This window comes from Cyrtonyx montezumae, unplaced genomic scaffold (assembly GCF_038088225.1).
Source record: "Cyrtonyx montezumae isolate F1298 unplaced genomic scaffold, pur_monq_1.0 scaffold_7, whole genome shotgun sequence".
Classification (NCBI taxonomy): Eukaryota; Metazoa; Chordata; class Aves; order Galliformes; family Odontophoridae; genus Cyrtonyx; species Cyrtonyx montezumae.
This window is the reverse complement of record NW_027072078.1, coordinates 21335239-21355854: the sequence shown is the minus strand read 5'-3', so window position 1 is coordinate 21355854 and position 20616 is coordinate 21335239. Positions and strand designations below refer to the sequence as shown.

The following is a 20616-nucleotide window of genomic DNA, read 5'->3' as shown; positions in this document are numbered from 1 at the left end:
CCTTGTATATACTTCTCTTGCTGTGATTTGTATTAATTTATTACGGAGTGAGCCAGGACCTCCCCGCAGGCGGGACGTGGGGGGACCAGAGTGGGGTGCCCCCGGGTGCCGTCCCGTCTCCGGCCGCCACCCCAGGAACTGCATGTTTCTGCCACGCTGTCTCTGCAGCGCCGCGCCGCCGCCATCCCCCTTTTCAGCCTCTTTTGTAAATGTGCCAAACGCTGCTGAGGCCACGGCCGCACAGTAAAGAGCCTTTCGGAATTGGCGTGCCGAGGTGGGGGCTGTGCTGGGGGGCTGGGGGACGTGAGGTCTGTGTGCACCCCGGCTCCTAACTCCCTGTGGGGACAAAACGTGTTGGGGGGAGTGGGGGGGACACAGACCCCCACCAAGGGATCGGATTCCTAAAGCAGGAGTGTGTGTCCCCCTACATGCTCACCTTCCACCAGGAGCCGTGCGGTGGAGCGGTCATCAAAAGCATCACAGGTGTATGAGTCCTCATCCTCGGGCCCCACGTGGTGGATGATGAGCGTGCGGTAGCAGTCCAGATTGCAGATCTCATACTTGTCACTGGTGAAGATCTCGGTGTCTCCGCGCAGCCAGCGCACACGGCCCCGGGCGTGTGACACCGTGCACTCCAGTGTTGCCTTGTGCCGTGCCAGCACTGTCTTGTCCCTCAGCGGCTTCACAATGCGGATGGGCAGCGCTGGGGCATGGGGGGGAGGGACATCAGTATCTGCCCCCCACAGCCCCATGGTGCCACCCTGCACGCCTGCTACCTTCCACCTGCAGGCTGGCCTCCGAGGTGGCCGTCCTGGCCGCAAAGCAGATGGCTCCCTCGTCCTCAGGGCGCACGGTGCAGAGCAGCAGGAAGTGCCGTGTGCCTGCAGAGGGGGTGGAGATGGAGGGGCACATTAAATTCCTCCATTCCCAGCCCCAAAATGGGGTACAGGGCACGCTGCCCGGTGCGGGAGGCACAGCACCTTCTTGCCGTATCTTCACTGTGCTGGACACTTTGATCTTCTCCCCATCACGGAACCACTCGCCCGCCACGTCACCGTGGGACACTTCGCACGTGAATACGGCATTGTCACCTTCCCGCACACGGGCATCTTGCAGCTCCTGCACGATGTGGACCTGGTGCTCTGCGGGACAGAGGCATGGTGCGGGGGCCAGCCAGGGTCCGGCCCCTTCTGTGGCATGAGGATGGGCAGCCAGCATTCATACCGTGGACACGCAGCATGGCAGAGGCCCGGCAGTCACCCGCCTCGCACGTGTAGATGCCAGCATCGGGCAGAGCGCAGCGGCTGAGCTGCAGGAGGCGGCGCCGGCCTGCAGAGTACATGCGGCAGTGGGGGCCTGGCCGCAGCTCTGTCCCATCCTGTGTGGGCAGTGTGGTCAGGGTCGGTTGGGTTGGTGCCTCCCATCCTGCCCACAGCCTGGCAGAGGAGGTGGCACCCGGGGGATGAGGCTGTCAGCCTGCATGGGACGGGCATGAGCTCTCACCTTGAGCCACTTCACCTCAGCACTGGCACGGGACAGCTCACATTCGAAGGTGGCAGCTCCTGCCTCTGGGACCTCCAGGTCCTGCGGGAGCTTCACCATGCTGATGGGAGGCTCTGAGGGGAGGGAAGGGTCAGTGGGGGGAAGGCATTGGCACTGGGGCACAGGGACACAGAGCAGTGCCTGGGGTATCTTGGTGCTGGTGGCCTTTCCCCGGGCACTGCTATGGGTGAGCTCCCCAGTGCTAAGCAGCCATGTCCTCCGTGGGATCACTATGTGTCCTGCTCAGCCTTGGCTCTGCACCCCCAGTGCTGTACCCCATTACCCCAGTGCCATACCCCGGACAAGCAGGCGGGCGCTGCAGCGCACAGTGTCAGCAGTGAAGGTGATGGTGCCTGAATCCTCCAGTGTCAGCCCCTCCAGTGTCAGGCTGTGTGTACAGCCCACGGTGCTGACCCGGCACGTGGCATTGGGCTTCACCCGCACACCGCCACGTGTCCAGACCCCAGGCACACCGGCGTGGGACAGCTCCAGCAGGAAGGTGGCTGTCTGCTTCTCAAAGGTCTCCACATCAGCCAGAGGCTTCCGGATCGACACTTTCTGGGCTGCGAGGGATGGGGACAGTGCTGAGAAGCGGTGCCTTAGCACAGAATCCCTTATCCCCAGTCCTTGCTGGAGCAATCCCCAAATTCAGTCCTTGTTCCTGGGCACCCCGTAGCTTCCTTTCAGCAGGATGACCCCGTGGGGTACTCACGCTCCACGCTGAGCTTGCCCTGCGTGCGGTCGTGCAGGCTCTCACAGCGGTAGGTGCCACGGTCAGAGGGGCTGACGTTGCGGATGGTGAGGGTGCGCCGGCACCCCGACTCACACATCAGGTACTTGTTGCTGGGCTGGAGGAGCACACCTTGCTTCAGCCACTGCACCTCGGCTGCCTCGTGGCTCACCTCCACCTCCAGGCACACATCCTGCTGCTCCTCCACCACCACATCCCGCAGCTTCTGCACAAACAGCACCTGTGCCTCTGCAGGGACGAGGGGATCAGTGCGCAGTCCTTGAGATGCCCCATGACTCCATCCCCATCCTGCTCACCTTGCACGCTGAGCCGGGCCATGCTCAGCAGCCCCTCAACGTTGGCTGTCACAGTGGCTGCATCACCCAGCTGGCAGCCCCGCACGGTGAGGCTGTGGCACAGCCCACTCCTGGCCACTTGCAGCCGCTCACTGGGCACCACTGGCCGCCCATCCAGCTGCCACGTCACTGCCACGTCCTCAGGAGACACCATGCACTTGAAGGTGGCATCATCCCCCTCCAGCACTGTCAAGTTCTGCAGCTCCACGATGATCTCCACCACTCTGCGCACTGAGCATGGCCATCAGGGCACATGCCCATGGCACAGGGTGGGCACTGGGGTTTTGGGGCACCTGGTCTATTGGGCAATGCTCACCCTGCACCGTCAGCGTGGCCAGCGTGCGGTCATCATTGGACTCGCAGCAGTACTCCCCAGCATCCTCTGGCCCTACACAACTCAGCACCAGCGAGCGTTCCCGACCCTGCACTCGAACCTCACGGCGTGCATCGGGCTCCAGCACCTGCCCATCCTTCAGCCACACCACGTCACCACGGGCCTTGCACAGCTCGCACCACAGCACCACGGTCTCACCCTGCCGTGCCCGCACATCCGAGAGCCCACGCAGGAATTTCACCTGCAGCTCTGCACAGACAGCCATCAGTGTGCATGTAGCCCCGGCACTGCACCGTGCATCCCCCTGCCACCAGCACTCACCTCGCACACTGATGTCAAACTGCATCTGGTCGTCGGGGGACAGGCAGGTGTAGACTCCAGTGTCCTCCTTGGCCACGTTGCTGAGGACCAAGCTGTGCACGCGGCCGTCGCACCGCAGCTGGCAGCGCTCGCCAGGCACTGCGAGCTGCTGGGGACACAGCCAGGTGATGTCAGCTCGCTCCTTGGACACGACGGCTGAGAGCACAGCACTGCCGCCCTCCAGCACCAGCAGCTTCTCCCGCTCCTTCTGCTTGTTCACAAACAGCACCGGCGCCTCTGCACCAGGAGGAGAGCTCAGCCTGGGGCTGGGGACATGGGTCTTGCCCTGCAGGGGACATCTCCATAGGCTCACCTTTCACATGCAGTGTGAAGTACACCTCGTCATCTCCGGCGTCGCAGATGAAGGTGCCGGCATCTCCCAGTTCCACTTGCTTGATGGTGAGGCTGCGGGCCGGGCCCTCGCTGCACACCAGCAGCCGCCCTCCTGAGCGCAGCGTCTGCCCGTCCTTCTGCCACTGCACTGCCACTGTCTCCGGGGTCAGCCGGGCCACCAGTGTCACGCTGTCCCCTTCCTGCACCTCCAGCGGGCTCTGCGCCTCCTCCTTATTCACAATGCGCACAGGCTGAGCTGAGGGACACAGGCAGAGGTGGTACTGCTGATAGCAGGGATGACTGCGGTGCCCATCAGTGTGACGCAGGGGCTGGGGTTCCCGTGGGGCTGTTGGGAGTCATGACGGCACTGGCTGGGGGTCCCTGTGGGACAGGCTGGCCAGGGTTGGTGGCTAAGCTCCCTTTGGGGAAGGAGTCCCAGCAGGGATGCTGGCAGAGCCCACTCCTGCATCCTTACCAGCTACTGAGTTAAGGACATTGATTTTTGCCCCTCACCAGCCCCAGGCCTTGCTGGGAGCTGGGATACCCACACAGCCCTCTGTACAGCTGATAAAGACCGTGCTGAGGTCAGCCCTTGGCAGCTGAAGCAGGAGGAGAGGCGCCTGGGAGCTGGCCAAGGATAAATTTAACCAGACCCTGCCTGGGGGAGGCGGGAGCTGCGGGTCTGATGGCCCTGACCTGCTCCTTCCAGGCTGACAGCTCTTTGGGGGCACGGCTCTCACCTCCACCCGGTGCTGCCACCCTGCTCCTGCCACCCCCGCTCACCTGTCACCTCCACGCTCGTCACCATGCGGTCACTGGCAGCATCACAGACATAGCACCCCGAGTCCCTGGGCTGTGCCCCCCACACGGTGAGCTCCCGTACTGCCCCACGGGCCGCAATGCACACCCGTTCCCCCGGCTGCAGCTCCTGGCCGTCCCGCAGCCAGCGCACAGCAGCGTCGGGCTGGGACAGCTCACAGGCCAGCACCAGGTCCTGCCCAGCCACCAGACAGCGATGTTCTGTGGTGCCTGTCTTCCCCACGATGGTTACTGGTGGTTCTGGGGTTGGAGAGACACACCGCATCACCAGGTGTTTGCCCTGCCCATTCAGCAAATCTCCACTTTATATGCTCCCGGTTACCTTCCACGGTGACGCAGAAGATGATGCTGTCGTCGCGGGTGTCACAGAGATACTCCCCTGCATCCCTGCCTGTGGCACCCAGGATGACAAGTGCCCGGCGCTGCCCATCCTCCTCCAGCCGCACGCGCCCCGTGTCCTGCAGCTTCTCCCCATCCTTGTACCACTTCACCTCCCCATGAGCATGTGACAGATGCACCTCCAGCACGAGGTCCTCCATGGCCCGGCAGCGTCGGCAGGTTGGCAGTGCATCCCTCTCCAGGATCCTCACAGGAGGGTCTGTGGCACCGCTTGCCAACAGAGCCACCGTTAGCCAGGGCCGAGAGCCCACATGTGAGGGCAGACCCATGTGGGGATGCTAAGGAGAGGGGGCTGCTGCCACCCTGCCCCATCCATGCACCCAGTGCCCCAGCTTCTTACTCACCTGACACCTGGACGGTGAATGTCACCGCATCATCGGCTGCATCGCAGGTGTATTTTCCAGCATGCTCAGCTTGGGCAGCAGGGATGAGCAGGCGATGGTGGGCACCCTCCTCCTCCAGCACCCAGCTGCCTCCCGCCTCCAGCCGGACACCCTCCCTGGCCCAGCACACGGGCACATCGGCACGGGACAGCTCACAGGACAGCGTCACTGTCTCCCCTGGGGACACCTTCACAATGGGTGGTGGCCTCCGCGGCTGCAGAATCTTCACCGGGGGCTCTACAGGGATGGCATGGCACTGGTGCAAGATGGAGATGAGCAAGGGGGGTGCACCCAGGGTGGTACCAGGACTTCCTCACTAACCTGACACTTTGACATCGAATGAGACGGCCTCGTCCTTGCTCTCGCAGATGTACTCCCCCGTGTCCTCAGCACTGCTCCTGGAGATGAGCAGGCAGCGCCAGGCACCATCCACCAGCAGCCGCAGGTTGTCGGTCTCATCCACTTCCAGCCCATCTTTGAACCAGCGCACGGGAGCATCGGGCACAGACAGCTCGCAGCGCAGCTCCACACACCCCGGAGCCAACACTGGCAGCTCCAGTGAGCGCTCTGCAGGGTTCAGGATCCTCACTCGTGGCTCTGCAGGGGCACAAAGGATAGAGGTAAGGATGCACATACCCCTGCTTGCCCCCAGTGCAACCGTATCCACAGGGCTGTGCAGGTGCCAGCACACTGTGACACAACAGCTGGAGGGCAGGAGCAGAGGGAAAATGTTATATCCCAGCAGTGGTGCAGGTGAGCTCATTGTGCACAAGTGTCACAGCCAAGGGACCCTCCAAGGAGCCCACAGAGCAGCAGCAGCAGCACACTTCCCCACATGCTGTCCCAACTGTGCCACCCACCTGCCACCATGACGTGGTAGCAGACAGCAGTGTCTCCGGTGTCACAGATGAACTCCCCTGCATCCTGCAGGCGGGCACAGGGCAGCACCAGGCAGCACCGCGGCCCCTCACGCTCCAGCACCAGGTTCTCGCCCTCCTCCACCTCCTCCCCGTCCTTGTACCAGTGCACTGGGGCCTCAGCACGGGACAGCTGGCACCACAGCTCCACGCGCTGCCCGGCCACATAGGTGTGTGGGGTCTCCTCGTTGGAACTGACAATCCTCACTGGCGCCTCTGCACAGGACGGAGGGCTCAGTGTGGTGACGTGGGGTGGGTGAGCCCCATGCAAGGACAGGCAACCCCGGCAGCTCACCGCTTACGGTCACCACAAAGCTCACGGTGTCATCCCCGGCATCGCAGGTGTACGTCCCCGAGTCTGATGGCACAGCTGTGGGGATGTGCAGCCTCCGCCAGCATCCATCTGCCTGGATGCCCAGGGTCTCTCCGGGCACCACGGCCTCTCCATCCTTCAGCCAGCACACAGGGGCTCCCGCTGGGCTCACCTCACACTCCAGCAGCAGGGGCAGCCCTGCCAGCAGCTCCCGGAGCCGCCGTGCCTCAGGCACTGGGGCAATGTGGGCCTGCGGGGCTGGGAGAACCAAGAGGATGGGATACAGCACACTGCCAGACCCACACACACAGAGGTTGCAGAGGTACGGGATGGAGCAGACCACCCAGCAGAAAAGCTGCATCCTTCAGTGAGGTGGCAAGGGCAGGACATGCAGTCAGGGCAAAGGAGAGAAGGGGAAGGGATGAGTACCCACCTGCCACTGTGATGGTGTAGAAGACGGAGTCATCACCCACATCACAGACAAACTCCCCTGCATCCTGCAGGCGGGCACAGGGCAGCACCAGGCAGCATCGCGGCCCCTCACGCTGCAGCACCAGGTTCTCACCCTCCTCCACTTCCTCTCCGTCCTTGTACCAGTGCACTGGGACCTCAGCACGGGAGAGCTGGCACCACAGCTCCACACGCTGCCCGGCCTCGTAAGCATGTGGGGCTGCCTCGTTGGAACTGACAATCCTCACCGGTGGCTCTGCACAGGGATGTGGAGCTCAGCATGTTGCATGGAGGAGTACTGACCACGGGGCACACAAAGCCCTACATTGCATGATGCCTTCACTTGCTCTTTGTTTTTGGAACGGTAGCCACCACCTATCCCACATTCTGCACAGTACAGGTGCTGGGGCTGCCCTGCTGGCACATGCTGTGCTGCATGACAAGGGGTACCACGCTGTCCCCATCTCTGCTGCCAGCACCATGCCGTGGGTGCTCATTCTGATGCAGTGACCTGCTCTTGTCCCTGTCCTGTGCCGGGTATCCTCGCTATGACCATGCTGAGGTGTTTCAGTCGCCTCCAGCACTTGGTGCCAGAGCACAGCAGTGCATTGTGGCACACAGCCAGCCTACAGGGCCAGACCTGCCCCATGGCGAACTCGCATCCGCCCCGCTCCCTGATCAAACACTGTGCCCACAGGGGCTGCTAGAAGCAATCACATCACTCCAGACATTGAACCTGAAACCCACCACCTCCCATTGGGTTCTGCCATTTCCCCATGCCCTGGGAGCCCCTCAGGGCAGCAAGCAGCTTTAATCCACTGGGAAGTGGGCAGTAAGCCTGCAGTAGGATCAGCCAGAGTGACATGGGCTGGGAGCACCTCCATCCCAGCCCTTAACTTCTGTGCTTGGCACCATCAACCTCCGGGGAGAGGCTGTATGGCTGCAGCCCCACTGCATTTCACCAAGCTCTGCTCCCACGGCCCTCTTGTTTGCGGGGCTGTGGGTTTGGGGCCGGCAGCAGGAAGTCTTTCACTCCTTTTCAGGTCTCATTATCATTTCCCACCTGAGCTGCCAACAGCCAGGGCAGCCACCATGTGGTGCTGCTGCCAACAGCCGGTCACTGGTAGCCAGGCAACTGCTAATTTTTAGGGCAGCAATTACCACTGTCCATCAGAGTGGTGTCTGGCTGCGAGTCGCCCCGTGCCAGGTGCTGGGTGCCCCTACCTCTATTTTAAGGCACTGGGGTCATGTTTACCAGGCAGCAAACACCATCAGTGTGGGGATGCACAGTGCCCTCTGCCATGTACCCTACTTGGCCCTTGGCACCCACCTGCCACTGTGATGGTGTAGAAGACGGAGTCACCACCCACATCACAGACAAACTCCCCTGCATCCTGCAGGCGGGCACAGGGCAGCACCAGGCAGCACCGCGGCCCCTCACGCTCCAGCACCAGGTTCTCGCCCTCCTCCACCTCCTCCCCGTCCTTGTACCAGTGCACTGGGGCCTCAGCACGGGACAGCTGGCACCACAGCTCCACGCGCTGCCCGGCCACATAGGTGTGTGGGGTCTCCTCGTTGGAACTGACAATCCTCACTGGCGCCTCTGCACAGGACGGAGGGCTCAGTGTGGTGACATGGGGTGGCTGTTGAGCCCCATGCAAGGACAGGCAACCCCGGCAGCTCACCGCTTACGGTCACCACAAAGCTCACGGTGTCATCCCCGGCATCGCAGGTGTACGTCCCCGAGTCTGATGGCACAGCTGTGGGGATGTGCAGCCTCCGCCAGCATCCATCTGCCTGGATGCCCAGGGTCTCTCCAGGCACCATGGCCTCTCCATCCTTCAGCCAGCACACAGGGGCTCCCGCTGGGCTCACCTCGCACTCCAGCAGCAGGGGCAGCCCTGCCAGCAGCTCCCGGAGCCGCCGTGCCTCAGGCACTGGGGCAATGTGGGCCTTCAGGGCTGGGAACCAATGTGGAGGGGTAAGAAATATTGGGAATGCTCCCCACCTTTCCTCTTTTTGACTCACAAGATGCTGGGTAAGCTCACCTTGCACATGCAGTGTGGCTGAGTCCTGCACACCACTGGCCACAAAGGTGACACGCGCACCACTCTCTCTCAGCTTTGCTGAGTGGATGAGCAGCGAGTGCTCCGTCCCACAGTGCTGCATGCTGCAGTGCCCACTCTCCTCACCTTGCAGCCTCGTGCCATTCAGGAACCACTCGCCCCGCACCGAGGCTGACAGCTCCACAGAGAAGCGTGCATCCTCACCATCCTGCACCCATGCATCCTGTAGACCCCTCTCCATGCGCACAGCTGGCACTGCAGCACAGCGTGAGCTCAGCCCCATGGTGCGTGAGCACCCAGCACCATGCAGCTCCCACACTCCCACCCGCACAGAGATCCTGCGGCCCCTCACCGAGATGCACGCAGCCTGGGAATTCCACGGGGTCACTGCGGCCGTGCTTGTTGACTGCACAGACACGGAAGCAGTAGTCGGCCTCGCAGGGCACGCTGTCCCCCAGCACCTGCACACGGCCAGGCAGCTCGGTGCTCAGGCACTGCACCCAGCTGCCACCTGCTGCCTCACGCCGCTCCAGGATGTAGGTGCTGGGAGGGCGGTGGTGCACATCGGGTGCGGGGCACCACGTCAGCAGGGCAGCATTGCTTTGCTCCGTGCTCATTTGGGCTGCCATTGGTGCGCTGGGCGGGTCACGCTTCACACCTGGAACATACAGTGCAGTTGGAGTCCCTAGTGTGGCAGGTGCCATCCCACCTCTCCACCACTTCAGACCATGGAGGGTGTGGGGAGGCCCCATGCAGCCCAGTCCAGGGCTTACACTTGACCCGGAGCTGGGAGGATGTCAGTGACTCCCTGACGGCGAAGCATATGATGCCTGCGTCCTCACGGGTGACGTGCACCAGGACCAGGAGGTGCGTCCTGCCGAAACTCTTCAGCACAGCACGTGGTGACTCATGCAGCTGCAGCCCATTGCGGCTCCAACAGATCCCCTCCACATCCTCCCGTGTCTCCACGCAGAAAGCAGCGTTTTCGCCCTCCATCACATCCAACTTCCGCGGCAGCCTCTTCACGATCAGCCCTGGAAAGGAGACACGTGAGGGCAGGGGGATGCTGGGGCTGGGTAATGGGAAGGCAGAGCTGGGCCCACCCCCACCTCGGACGGAGACTTCTGCAACGCTGCGGCCCCGGTCCTTCATCTGGCAGAGGTAGATGCCATCGTCATCGGTGCGGGCGTCGCGGATGGTCAGGCGCCGCACCACGCCGCGCTCCTCCATCACATACTTGTGGCTGGGCTGCAGCTCCCGGTCCTCCAGGAACCAGGTGGTGGGGATGCTCCCCAGTGGCACCTGGCACTCCAGGACTGCATCCTCCCTCTCTGCCACCTCCACATCCTCCAGCGGCACCTGAAACCGCAGCCGGTGCTCTGCCACCGGGAGAGATGGGTGCTGAGGGTACTCAGCATCCTCCTGCTTGGCACCCTCCTGACCCCCTGCACTCTCCCCAGCTTGCCCACCTCTAGGAGAACCCGTGCATGCAGTGCCCCCGCATTCCTCCCACATTGGCTGCGTGGCCGTGGGGAAGGGAGATGGCAGCCCTCTGTTCCCAGCAGCTATTTCGGGATGTGGCAGCTGGGAGGGAGGCATTTGGTATGGGGTCTCAGGGAGCAGAGCCTCCATGCAGGGGATCCAGCACAGCCCTGGGGCACACACCTACCCTTCACCTGCAGCTGCACAGCGCTCAGCGTCTGCCCAGCTGTATTGGAGGCAGTGCAGACGTACAGCCCCTGGTCCCGGGGCCGGCAGTACAGCACCTTCAGGATGAAGTAGCCCTCACGGTCCTCATAGACCAGGTGCCGGCGGCCAGGGGCCACGGCCTTGCCGTCCTTCTGCCAAACAATCTCTGGCTTGGGCTTGCCGGTGACATAGCAGCGGAACTTGGCGTGCTTCCCCGCGCTGACAGCGAACGCCTTGGCTCTTGGTGTGCCGTTGGGTGCCGGTACCCAGGTGTCGGTGCCCATGTGCCGTGGCCGCCGTGGATGGGTGCTGTCAGAAGGGGAGCACCGGGGCTCCACCAGGAGCACAGCCGCAGCCAGGGCCTCCTGGGAGCCACTGCGTGCCCGGCACACATAGACTCCTGCATCCGGGGGCCGGACACCAAACAGCTTGAGGTAGTGCCAGTCCTCGGGCTGCTGGCCCATCACAAAATGGCTGCTCTCAAAGAGGTCACACAGCTTGCGGCCGTCCTTCTCCCACTCCAGCAGTGGGCAGGGCTGCCCCAACACTCGGCACGAGAAGGTCACATCCTCCCCACGGCACACCCGCACCGACGAGGGCCCCACCAGGAAGGTGGGAGCCTGGCCGGCAGCACACCCTTCCTCCTCCTCTTCCTCCTTCTGATGATGCTCCCCAGCCTCCACTCGCAATGTGGCAGCAGCATAGGTCTCACCAACACAGTTCTTGGCCTTGCAGACGTAGAGGCCGCCGTCCTGTGGGGTGACACAGGACACCCGCAGGCTGTACATGTCCCCTTCAGCCTCCACACAGAAGCGGTCTGAGGGCTCGATCGGGGCCGTGTCCTTCTCCCAGAGGACGCTGGGCCGGGGGTCACCAGCGATCTGACACCTCAGCATGGCATCAGTGCCGCTCTGTGCTGTGAAGGCACGTGGGTAGGCCAGGAACCGGGGGGCTGCCCCATGACAATCCATCACCCTAGGATTGGGGCAGGAGGACGGCCAGGAGTGTCAGCCTGAGGACAGAGAGTGGAGTCAGGCTGTGGTGTGGGGCATCCCACCAGGAGCAACACTGCATCAAGCCTGGGTTGGGAGATGGGACCCGCCCATGGGACACGGGGCTTGCTGGGTCCCTGCAGTGCTGGGGATGGGGTTGGCTGAGGAAGGATGGGCCCCAGCACGGCCCTTCCCCACCCGCTGGGGCATTCCTGTAGTATCGAGTGGTGGCAGAGCCACATTCCTGCCGCATCTGGGCTGGCTCAGTGCACAGGTGCTGATAAGGGGCTGTCATGGGGCTGAAGGCATCCAGACGCATCCAAGCACTTCCTGCCCAGCTTAGTGGGGTGCATGGGAAGAGGGGCCCTGTCTGAGCATGGTCCCAACCCCAGCCCCCGGGTGTTCAAGGCTGGGACTGGACATCACTGCAGGGTGAAGAGGAAAAAACATGGAACAAGTCCTGCTTCCAGAGGGGTCTACCTCCATGCCCAGTGCTTCAAGTACTCAAGCCCAGCACCATGGGCAGGAGTAGAGCTCCATGCTTGGAGCCTGTCCTGAGTGATTGCAAACTTCAGCCTGTCTGTGCCGTGGCCAGGGTGGGACAGAGGTATCTATGCCGCCCTCAGGGAGAGCAGGGACAAAGAGAAACCCAAACATTCCCCAGCTGGGCTGAAGGGGAATGTGGGACAGAGCTCATCCCCAGGGGCCAGGGCCAGGTTCCCCCCCCAAACCCATACCTCAGGCACAAGCACACACAGCCCCACAGCTCAGACTCTGCTTGGACCCCCCCTCCTCTGACCACCCTGCCCAGCACCATCCCCTGCCTCACGCACCCACCTTGCACCAACGCCTCTGTCCTGCAGCTCCCGGTGCCGGCACCCCGCTCTGCTGCTCGCCCAGCTCTGCTCCCCAGCGTCAGCATGCAGGGACCAACCGTTAGGAATGCCTGCAGCTGCCGTCCCCAAAAATACCCTCCGATGACACGCCGGGGTGATAAGGCTGAGTCTGCTCCACACAGCGCCTCAGCAGGGCAGGGCTGCCCTATGTATAGCACCGGCGGGCGGGCAGCACGGCGGCAGTGGGGTGCAGCAGGCCAGTTCCTGATGGGTGTGGGTTCAGCCCATGGCATTGCGCTGCACACAGCACAGGGATGGGATGTGCTGCACACAGCCTGCTCAAGTGGCACTATGGATGGGACGCTTCTCCCGTCACTGTCACAGTGTCCCAGCCTCTGTTTGATGCTGTCCCAGTTGTTCCCAGCCTGTCCCCACACTGAGGGTCCCACTTCCCACTCTTCTTCATGTCCTCAGCATGCCAGTTGCTGTGGCAATGCCACTGCCCTGCACCTTACACTCTTGGGGTGTCCCATCCATCCCCATTATGAGAGCACCCAACCTGCCACCCCTATTTGCCTCCCTGTCACTCTGCCCAAAGTGAAACTTCAGCCTCCTGCTGGCCCCCAAACTCCAGCACGTGGACATCCAGCTGCAGGGCCCAGCACCCCCTCCATCCTTGCCTGCCCCCAGCCCTGAGCACTCACTGCTCCAGCAGCATGCACCCCACCCACCCCTCTGCCCGGGCGCCGTTCCCCCCCAGACCACAGTGTCCTTGCAGTCCTCACATTCCAGACGTCTCAGTGCTTTCACTGCCCAGAGATAATATTCATGGCGAGCAGACATTTGCGTCAGTGTCAGATACGTCTCAATGCCACCCTGCCCCAGGGGGAGCACAGTGGGCAGACGGGCCAGGCTGGCAAGTAGGAGCTCACGGCAGAGCCCCTTGAGCTGCCCCACGGCCATGCTGCTCCTCCTGCACCTGCTGCCTGCCGTGCTGCCTGCCAGCGCCCTGGGCAGCTGCACTGGGGCCGGTGCCGACCGGCAGCTCGTCCTGGCCAAAGTGCGGGCACGGGTGCTGGAGCATCTGAGCCCCCCAGCCGTGCAGGAGAAGCCCCAGGAGGATGTGAGGAGAGTGCATCGCAGAGATGTCCTCGAAGAGGTGGAGGTGCCACCCAAGGAGCAGGAGGACACGTCCCAGGTGATTCTCTTCCCTTCAACAGGTGAGAACCCTGGTGGGATGGAGAGGGTGCAGGAGGTGAGGTGGGTACTGTTTTGGGGCAATGGAGATGTGGCAGAGCCAGTGAGAGAGAGACAAGGGAGAGATCCCAGAAGCAGAAGAAGGGGACACAGGGAGATGGGGAGGACTCACGAGTGTGTATGGCCTGACGCTGGGGAATGGGGTGGAATGGTAGAGAACGCAGCAGGGTGCTGGGGATGGGACACTAAGTGATGGGGAGAGATGCTGAAAGATGAAGCAGGATTCCCAGGGATGGGGCTGCAGCAGAATGCTCAGGTTACGATAGGATACTTGGGGTTGCAGCAAAGTGCAGAAGGACAGAGAAGGGCACAGTGGAATGGGTACACCACTACCAGACCATCCTGAGGCATGGAGGGGCTTGGCGACCTCTCTGAGCAGCTCAGCCAACCCTGGCCCTATAGGGTGCTGGGTGCCACAGCTGCACCTGGCTGGCAGCAGAGCAGAGCAGAGCTGAGCCAGGCAGAGCCTTGCACAGGGCTGGATCTGTAGCAGGGCACAGAGCAGCAGGTGCTGCCTGGCACTTGATGTCATCAGCTCCCCTGTGTGTGCAGCAGGGAAACTTGCCTGCGCCCTCAGATGCCCCCCATGGCACCCACATGTGCCCCCCATACCCTATCCCCAGCTGTGGGACAGCACCCTGAGCCACTTTCTCCCCACAGATGTGCCATGTGAGCCCACGCAGCCAGACAAGCTGCTGGAAGAAGAAGGCATCTTCACTTACCTCTTCCAGCCCTCGGATCACGCCCTGAGCCGCACACTGACGTCCGCCCGGCTCTGGTTCTACAGCGGCCCTTCAGCCGCCCCCAACCATTCAGCCCCCGCTGTGCTGACCCTCTCTCCTCAGGGCAGGGTGCCGGTGGCAGCCACGGCATCGCAGACACCAGAGCACTGGACAGTGTTTGACTTCAGCCCCGATGCTCTGGCCCAGCTGGCACAGCCGCTCTTCGTGCTGCTGGTGCGCTGCCCCGGCTGCCCCTGCCTGGCCGACGGGGACAAGATGCCCTTCCTGGTGGCCACCACCCGTGCCAAGGGAGCTGGGAGGGCTCGCCGCTCTGCCGTGCCCTGGTCACCGGCTGCACTCAGCCTGCTGCAGCGCCCTTCAGAGGACGTGGCCGCCCACACCAACTGCCGCCGGGCATCCCTCAACATCTCCTTCGAGGAGCTGGGCTGGGACAATTGGATCGTGCACCCCAGCAGCTTCGTTTTCCACTACTGCCACGGGAGCTGCGCCGAGGGCCACGGGCTGAGCCACCGGCTGGGTGTGCAGCTGTGCTGTGCCGCGCTGCCCGGCACCATGCGCTCGCTGCGCGTCCGCACCACCTCCGATGGTGGCTACTCCTTCAAGTACGAGACGGTGCCCAACATCCTGGCACAGGACTGCAGCTGTGTCTAGCAGCTGGCACGGCATGGCTGCACCCACCTGGGTCTCCCCGCTGCCTCTGGACTGCCCCAGTGCCAGATGATGAGCCCATCCCGGGGATGGAGGAGTCATTCACACGGGCACTGTGCAGCCCGGGGCAGGAGAGGGATCCAGGTGGAAGTTTTGGTGGTGCCACCTTACCTGTGACAGCCAGGGTTTCGTGGCTGCAGGGTGTGTGGGTGCTGTAGCCCTGCCCCAGGGCTGTGCCCAGCCTGCAGCACGCTGGCTGCACTCTGCAGCAGCAGCCCAGTGCCTGGAGCCAGCTCACCCACATCCCTACTCCCACCAAAAAAGACAGGCTGCAGAGCACAGCCACCTCCCCCTGCTCCTACGACAGATTAACGTGCCAGGGCATGCTCACGCTGGGGCTCATGCAGGTGGCAAGGCTGGTGGCACGCAAGCAGCAGCAGAACCTGTTCACAGGATCAGCGAGGCAAGAGAAATAAACCTGCTTTCTTTACAAAATCAACCTCAGAACACCACCTTTCATCAGCAACAGCCACAGAGGCAGTGCACTTATGCAGTGGGCTGCAAACCCAGAGGCTTTGGGCCGGAGAAGGGAGGGGAAGGGCAAGCTGCAGGCACTCAGCAGTGTAGCACAGTGCTCTTCAAGGGGCCCAGCTCTGCTCCAGCACCCCAGGGAGGGGACTGGTGGAAGTTCCAGGGCTGATCCAGCCCTGGGCTAGGGGAGAGTCAGAGGGCAGCATGTGTCCCTCCAGCTGAATCAAAACTGGGAGTGCAGGGAAGCCCTGCTGAATCCACAGCTGCGCAGGAATGTGGCTGTTGGAGCAATCCCCCTCTCGCCTTGCCAGCAGAGACTGCCTCTGGCCAAGCTCTGCACAGCTGAAATGACTGACTCACCCCGGGCCAAGTGGGGCTGTCCCCATCCCACCACCACCAGCCCCACGCAAGTAGCTGGCCCGCCCTGGCCCATCTGCACAGGATCCCCTTCCCCACCCCTTCCTCCCAGAGGACCGGATGCAGAAGTTCAGTACAAAACGTCTCCAGGCTTTACTGAATACAGATATATATTAAAAAAAAAGCACACGCAAAAAAAAAAAAAAAAAAAAGGAAAAAGTCACAATTATCCGAGTACAAAACAACACTACAAAATTTGCCACGTGACCCATGAGATGATCAGAATGCCTGAGCGTCTCCCTGTCGACCTGCTCTGGGCACTGAGCAGAACCACACAGGGCTCCCAGCCCCACAGCAGCCTAGAGCAGATCGGCTTTGGTCCAAAGCCTGAGTGAAGCTGCTGGCAGGGAAGTGGAGGAGACAGTGGGAAGGACAAACACAAACCCCTGTGCTCCCTAAAAAGAGAAGCCAGGAGAAGGAGAAGCCAAAGGGGAGGCGAGAGGGGCCCTGTACAACCCGCACGTGCTCACTGCATGGGCACCCCTCAGGCAGCAGTGCCACCAGGACGTGTCTCTCCCAGGTCCCTGCTGTCACCTCTGCTTCAGGCTCAGTGCCAGCCTGTGGTGTGGCCCGGCCAGCCGGACCTGGGTGCAGTGTGAGCATCCTTGCTACTGTCGTGACCCGCACGTGCAAAGAGAGCACGGGGGAGGCATGAGAGGCGTAGGGAGGGACATGGGGATACAACAGGAGACAGGGAGGGGAGGTGTGGGCCCAGAGCTAGAATCAGGAGGGGTGTATAAAAATGCCAGGGTGCACGCTGCTGAGTTTATAAAAATGTACAAAAATAAGATATTCCCTTTTTAAAAAAAAAATTAAGAACAGTGAAGGAAGGTTCCCCGAGCCCCTGTCCCCATCGCTCCCCACCAGGATGGAGACGCCCTGGGCAGCCCAACAGGACAGGTACACATCGCCGTCCCACGCTGGTGTCACGTCACTGTCCTGCACCATCCGTCCTCAGCACTCACAGCCCTGTGGAAACAAGAGGCAGATCAGCAGCCACTCCGGGGCGCCCCACCGCCCCGCCCCACACGCCAGGCCCTGGTCCCCCCAGCTCACCCGTGCTGCGCTCGCAGCCGCCGCCCTTCTCATGCGCCAGGTTGAGGCGGTTCTGCTCAGCAGCCATGCCGTTGGCCTCGGGGCTGCTGCTGCGCGAGGGGCTGGGGGCCCGGGGGGGCGGCTGCAGGTGGAAGGCCATCTCCAGGTGCTCCTGGGCCAAGCGCAGGTGCTCACGCAGCCGCTCCAGCTCATGCTCACGAGGAGCACCAGCCAGTGCAAAGCGCTCGGCCGCTGAGTTGGCCATGTTCTCCCGGTAGTCCAGCTTGCCATCAGGCAACGGGGCTTTCAGCGGCTCCTTCTTCAACGAGTGGTAGGTGGGGGGTGCGCTCGGGGGCTTCTTGGAGTAGTGTGGCGCGGGGCTGCTGGCGGGTGGGGTGTTGGGCTGGCTCAGCGCATCGCGGATGCGCCCCACGCCCAGGTGCAGGAGCTCACAGATATTGAGGAAGAGGCAGAGCCCGCTGACGGCATACATGATGAGCAGGAAGATGGTCTTCTCAGTGGGGCGCGAGACGAAGCAGTCGACCATGTGCGGGCAGGGGCTGTGGCTGCACACGTAGGAGGGGCTGACCTTGAAGCGGAACAGCAGGTACTGCCCGAAGAGGAACGCGGACTCCAGCAGCATGCGGCACAGCAGCTGCAGCACATAGGCGCGCATCAGCCCGTCCTGCTTGATGCGGCGCCGGCCATCGTGCTTCTCACCGCCCTCGGTGCCCTTCTCCTTCTCCACCTCGATCTCCTCGAAGATCATGGGGTCTTCTTCGTTGTCATCCTCCGCCTCCTCGTAGTCACGCCCTGCTCCGCGCCGCACCACCGGCATGCGGCCACGCTTAGCTGCCGGCACCCGGCGCCGTGAGGACTCAGGCATGCGGGCGATGCGGTGCATGGCAAAGCCCAGGTAAAGCACCGACGGGGTGGCCACCATGATGATGTGGAAGATCCAGAAGCGGATGTGGGAAAGCGGGGCGAAGGCGTTGTAGCAGACATTCTCGCAGCCCGGCTGCTGTGTGTTGCAGACGAACTTGCTCTGCTCGTCGTAGTAGATGGACTCACCCCCCACAGCCGTCAACACGATCCGGAAGATGATGAGGACGCTGAGCCAGATCTTGCCCACAAAGGTCGAGTGGTTGTTGATCTCCTCCAGGAGCCGCGTCAGGAAGCTCCAGCTCATCCTGGCCAGGCAGTCAGCTCAGCCCTGTGGGAAGGCAGGCGATGAGCCGCAGGGTAGGCAAAAGCACACCTCACACAGCCCCCCAAAGGCAGCAGAAGCCCCCACCCAGCACTTACATCCCATCCCTTACCCACCAGCGACACCCGAGCTTGGGGTGAGGGCATCAGCAGTCCCCAGCACCTCCTCCCCTTCTGCCTCCAGCCAGGATGTGGGGAGTAGGGGAAAAGCCGGGACAGTCACCATCCCGGACAAGACCTATCTGGGGGAAGAGCCATCACAGCCAGGGTAAACAGGGGAGCAGGGCAGTGCCAGCTCTGGCGGGTGGGGGGACAGCCCAGCGGAGCCAGGCACTCGCCTGCCACCTGGTCCCCAGGCCTCGCCACACCCCGTGGCACGGGCACAGCGGGGGAAGTAGAGCGCGAGGGAGCAGGGTGACGGCAAGGGGAGGCACGAGGCAGCCAGGGAATTGCACAAAGTTGCAGCTGACGCCAGATGTCGGGGAGGAAATCGCGGGGAAAGCACAGCAGCTTCTGGCCGAAAACGCGTGGGGACAGCGCACGGGCTGGCTGCGGGCGCGGGGCTGATGCGAGGGCGGCAGGCGGCGGGGGGGGGACGACGCGTCCCGGCACTCCCTCCTGCCACACCGCCGTCGGGGCGTCGAAGCTCCAGGAGACCGCTATTGTTCTGCTCCAAACCCCGCGCCGGCGGTGGGCGCGTGCCGGCACCGGGGCCCCGCCAGCCCCAAGCGCCAGGGACCCGAACCCGCCCCTCGGGGCCGCCCAGCTCCCCCGACCGAGTACCCCGCGGGGTTCCGCCGCCACCGCCCGCCCCGGGACCCCGCCGCAGGGAGCACGCTTTGTGCTCGCGGCCAATCCTCGCGGCGCCCCGGGGCTGGAGCGGGGGGACGGGCCGGGGGACCCGGGCCGCCCGGGGGGAGGCGGCACAAGGCACGCAGGTGACGCAGGCTCCCACCCGGGGCAGGTGGCCGAGCTGCCACGCGCGGACCGGCACCGCGCGCGCCCCGAATTCCCCCCCCAAACCACACCCCACCCTACCCCGGGACCGCTCACCCCACCGCACCCGGCGGCCCTCGGCCCCGCCGCTCCCCCCGCCCCACTCACCCCACGCCGGGACGAGCGGCTCCCGCCGGCGGCGCAGCGGACAAAGCGGCGGAGCGTTACGCCGCCGCCTCCCGCCGAACAAAGGGGCCCGGGGCCGCCCCGCCCCGCGCCGCCCGCCGGTACTCACCTACGGGCCCGCCGCGAGCCCCGCCGCTTCCCGCCGAGTTCCCGCCGATCCCCCCGCCCCCGCTGACTCACGGCCGGGGCGGGGAGCGCGGCCCCGGGGCCTCGCCGCGCGGGGCGGGTGGTGCCTCCGGGTCGGGGAACCGGGAGCGGCGTCCCTCGCGGGCGGTGCCGGCTCCCGTGGCTTTGGGACGCCGGGCTGACCCCCGGCTTTGTGCGCTGCTAAAATCGGCTCCCGAGGGCCGGGCGGTCGGGGGACGCACGGGGTCCGTCCTCTCCGGGGATTCCCGTGACAGCCCGGGCACTGACGGGGAGAACCGCCTTGTGCGAGCCGGGGAAGCTGGTGCCCGCGGAAGGAGGGGGCCGAGAGGAAGCGGGAGGACTGTCACCGACCGCAGGACCAGGAACGGCCCTGGGGCGGGCACGCAGTTATTGGGGGCATAGTGGGTGAGAGGGAACGTGGCGATAAGCGGCGCTGCGGGAAGCCCGCACAACAGGCCGCGGTGCGGGCACCTTCTGACCCCCGCCACGCTGTGCCCTCGGGACGCCCAGCGGCGGCAGCGGGCTCCTTCCTGACCTGAGGAGGCTCTGCTGGGACAACAGCCGCTCCCAGGGCAGCCAGCAAGGGGCGTCTGCTCAGGTGGGAGAGGAGCCTGGCTGCGTGGCGTGGGCACGGCCTGAGCCTTCGCCTCGCCTTGCCCGGGGCCGTGCCACGCACCGCCTGTCCAAGCTCTTCCCCGACTAATCGGCGCTTCTGGCACTGGGACAGGGAGCAGACGGTTCCACTAAGGACTGTTTGTCCTGATACAGGACAGCGCCGCAGCTGCTTTAATGAGCTGATAATAGCCGGATGCACGCTCCTCCGGAGGAGGAGTGCAAAGGGCAGCAAGCGGCTGCTGCGGGAAGGTGCTGCTGGAGGCACAGCTCTGTTAGAAATAGGGCTCCCCCACGCAGAGGGAGCTGACCACCACCCCCAGGCCCTGTCTGCTCATAGCGCAGCTGCTGAAGAGAGAAGTGCAGAGTCAGACCCCTG

At 63.7% G+C, this 20616-nt stretch overlaps 3 protein-coding genes across 4 annotated transcripts; 1 reads left to right on the top strand and 2 right to left on the bottom strand.

The window, feature by feature from the left end:
• Nucleotides 1–17: 17 nt before the first annotated feature.
• On the bottom strand, nucleotides 18–12608 carry OBSL1 (obscurin like cytoskeletal adaptor 1). The gene is given in 27 exon segments (XM_065751309.1): nucleotides 18–336; nucleotides 437–703; nucleotides 777–881; nucleotides 981–1142; nucleotides 1225–1378; nucleotides 1504–1616; nucleotides 1839–2105; nucleotides 2255–2521; nucleotides 2590–2859; nucleotides 2945–3211; nucleotides 3284–3559; nucleotides 3636–3911; nucleotides 4439–4682; nucleotides 4684–5072; nucleotides 5218–5493; nucleotides 5578–5853; nucleotides 6117–6389; nucleotides 6469–6744; nucleotides 6920–7192; nucleotides 8267–8539; nucleotides 8622–8897; nucleotides 8985–9257; nucleotides 9355–9660; nucleotides 9776–10036; nucleotides 10112–10381; nucleotides 10672–11703; nucleotides 12521–12608. Coding segments are annotated over 26 exon segments (7089 nt in total). The 5' UTR covers nucleotides 11663–11703; nucleotides 12521–12608; the 3' UTR covers nucleotides 18–328.
• Nucleotides 12609–13387: 779 nt separating this feature from the next.
• INHA (inhibin subunit alpha) lies at nucleotides 13388–15626 on the top strand. The gene is made up of 2 exons (XM_065750718.1): nucleotides 13388–13739; nucleotides 14437–15626. The coding sequence occupies exons 1-2, from the start codon at nucleotides 13388–13390 to the stop codon at nucleotides 15168–15170; spliced, it is 1086 nt and encodes a 361-aa protein (XP_065606790.1). The 3' UTR covers nucleotides 15171–15626.
• Nucleotides 15627–16785: 1159 nt separating this feature from the next.
• LOC136057807 (gap junction gamma-1 protein-like) lies at nucleotides 16786–19640 on the bottom strand. 2 transcript variants are annotated; one of them, XM_065750716.1, is made up of 3 exons: nucleotides 19588–19640; nucleotides 17172–18363; nucleotides 16786–17084 (listed from the first exon to the last, which is right to left on the bottom strand). In XM_065750716.1, exons 2-3 carry the CDS (start codon nucleotides 18337–18339, stop codon nucleotides 17077–17079), a joined length of 1176 nt encoding a protein of 391 aa, XP_065606788.1. In that variant the 5' UTR covers nucleotides 18340–18363; nucleotides 19588–19640; the 3' UTR covers nucleotides 16786–17076. The 2 variants fall into 2 exon arrangements, with proteins under 2 accessions (XP_065606788.1, XP_065606789.1); XM_065750717.1 differs by lacking the exon at nucleotides 19588–19640 and adding an exon at nucleotides 19461–19508.
• Between the last annotated feature and the right edge of the window lie 976 nt (nucleotides 19641–20616).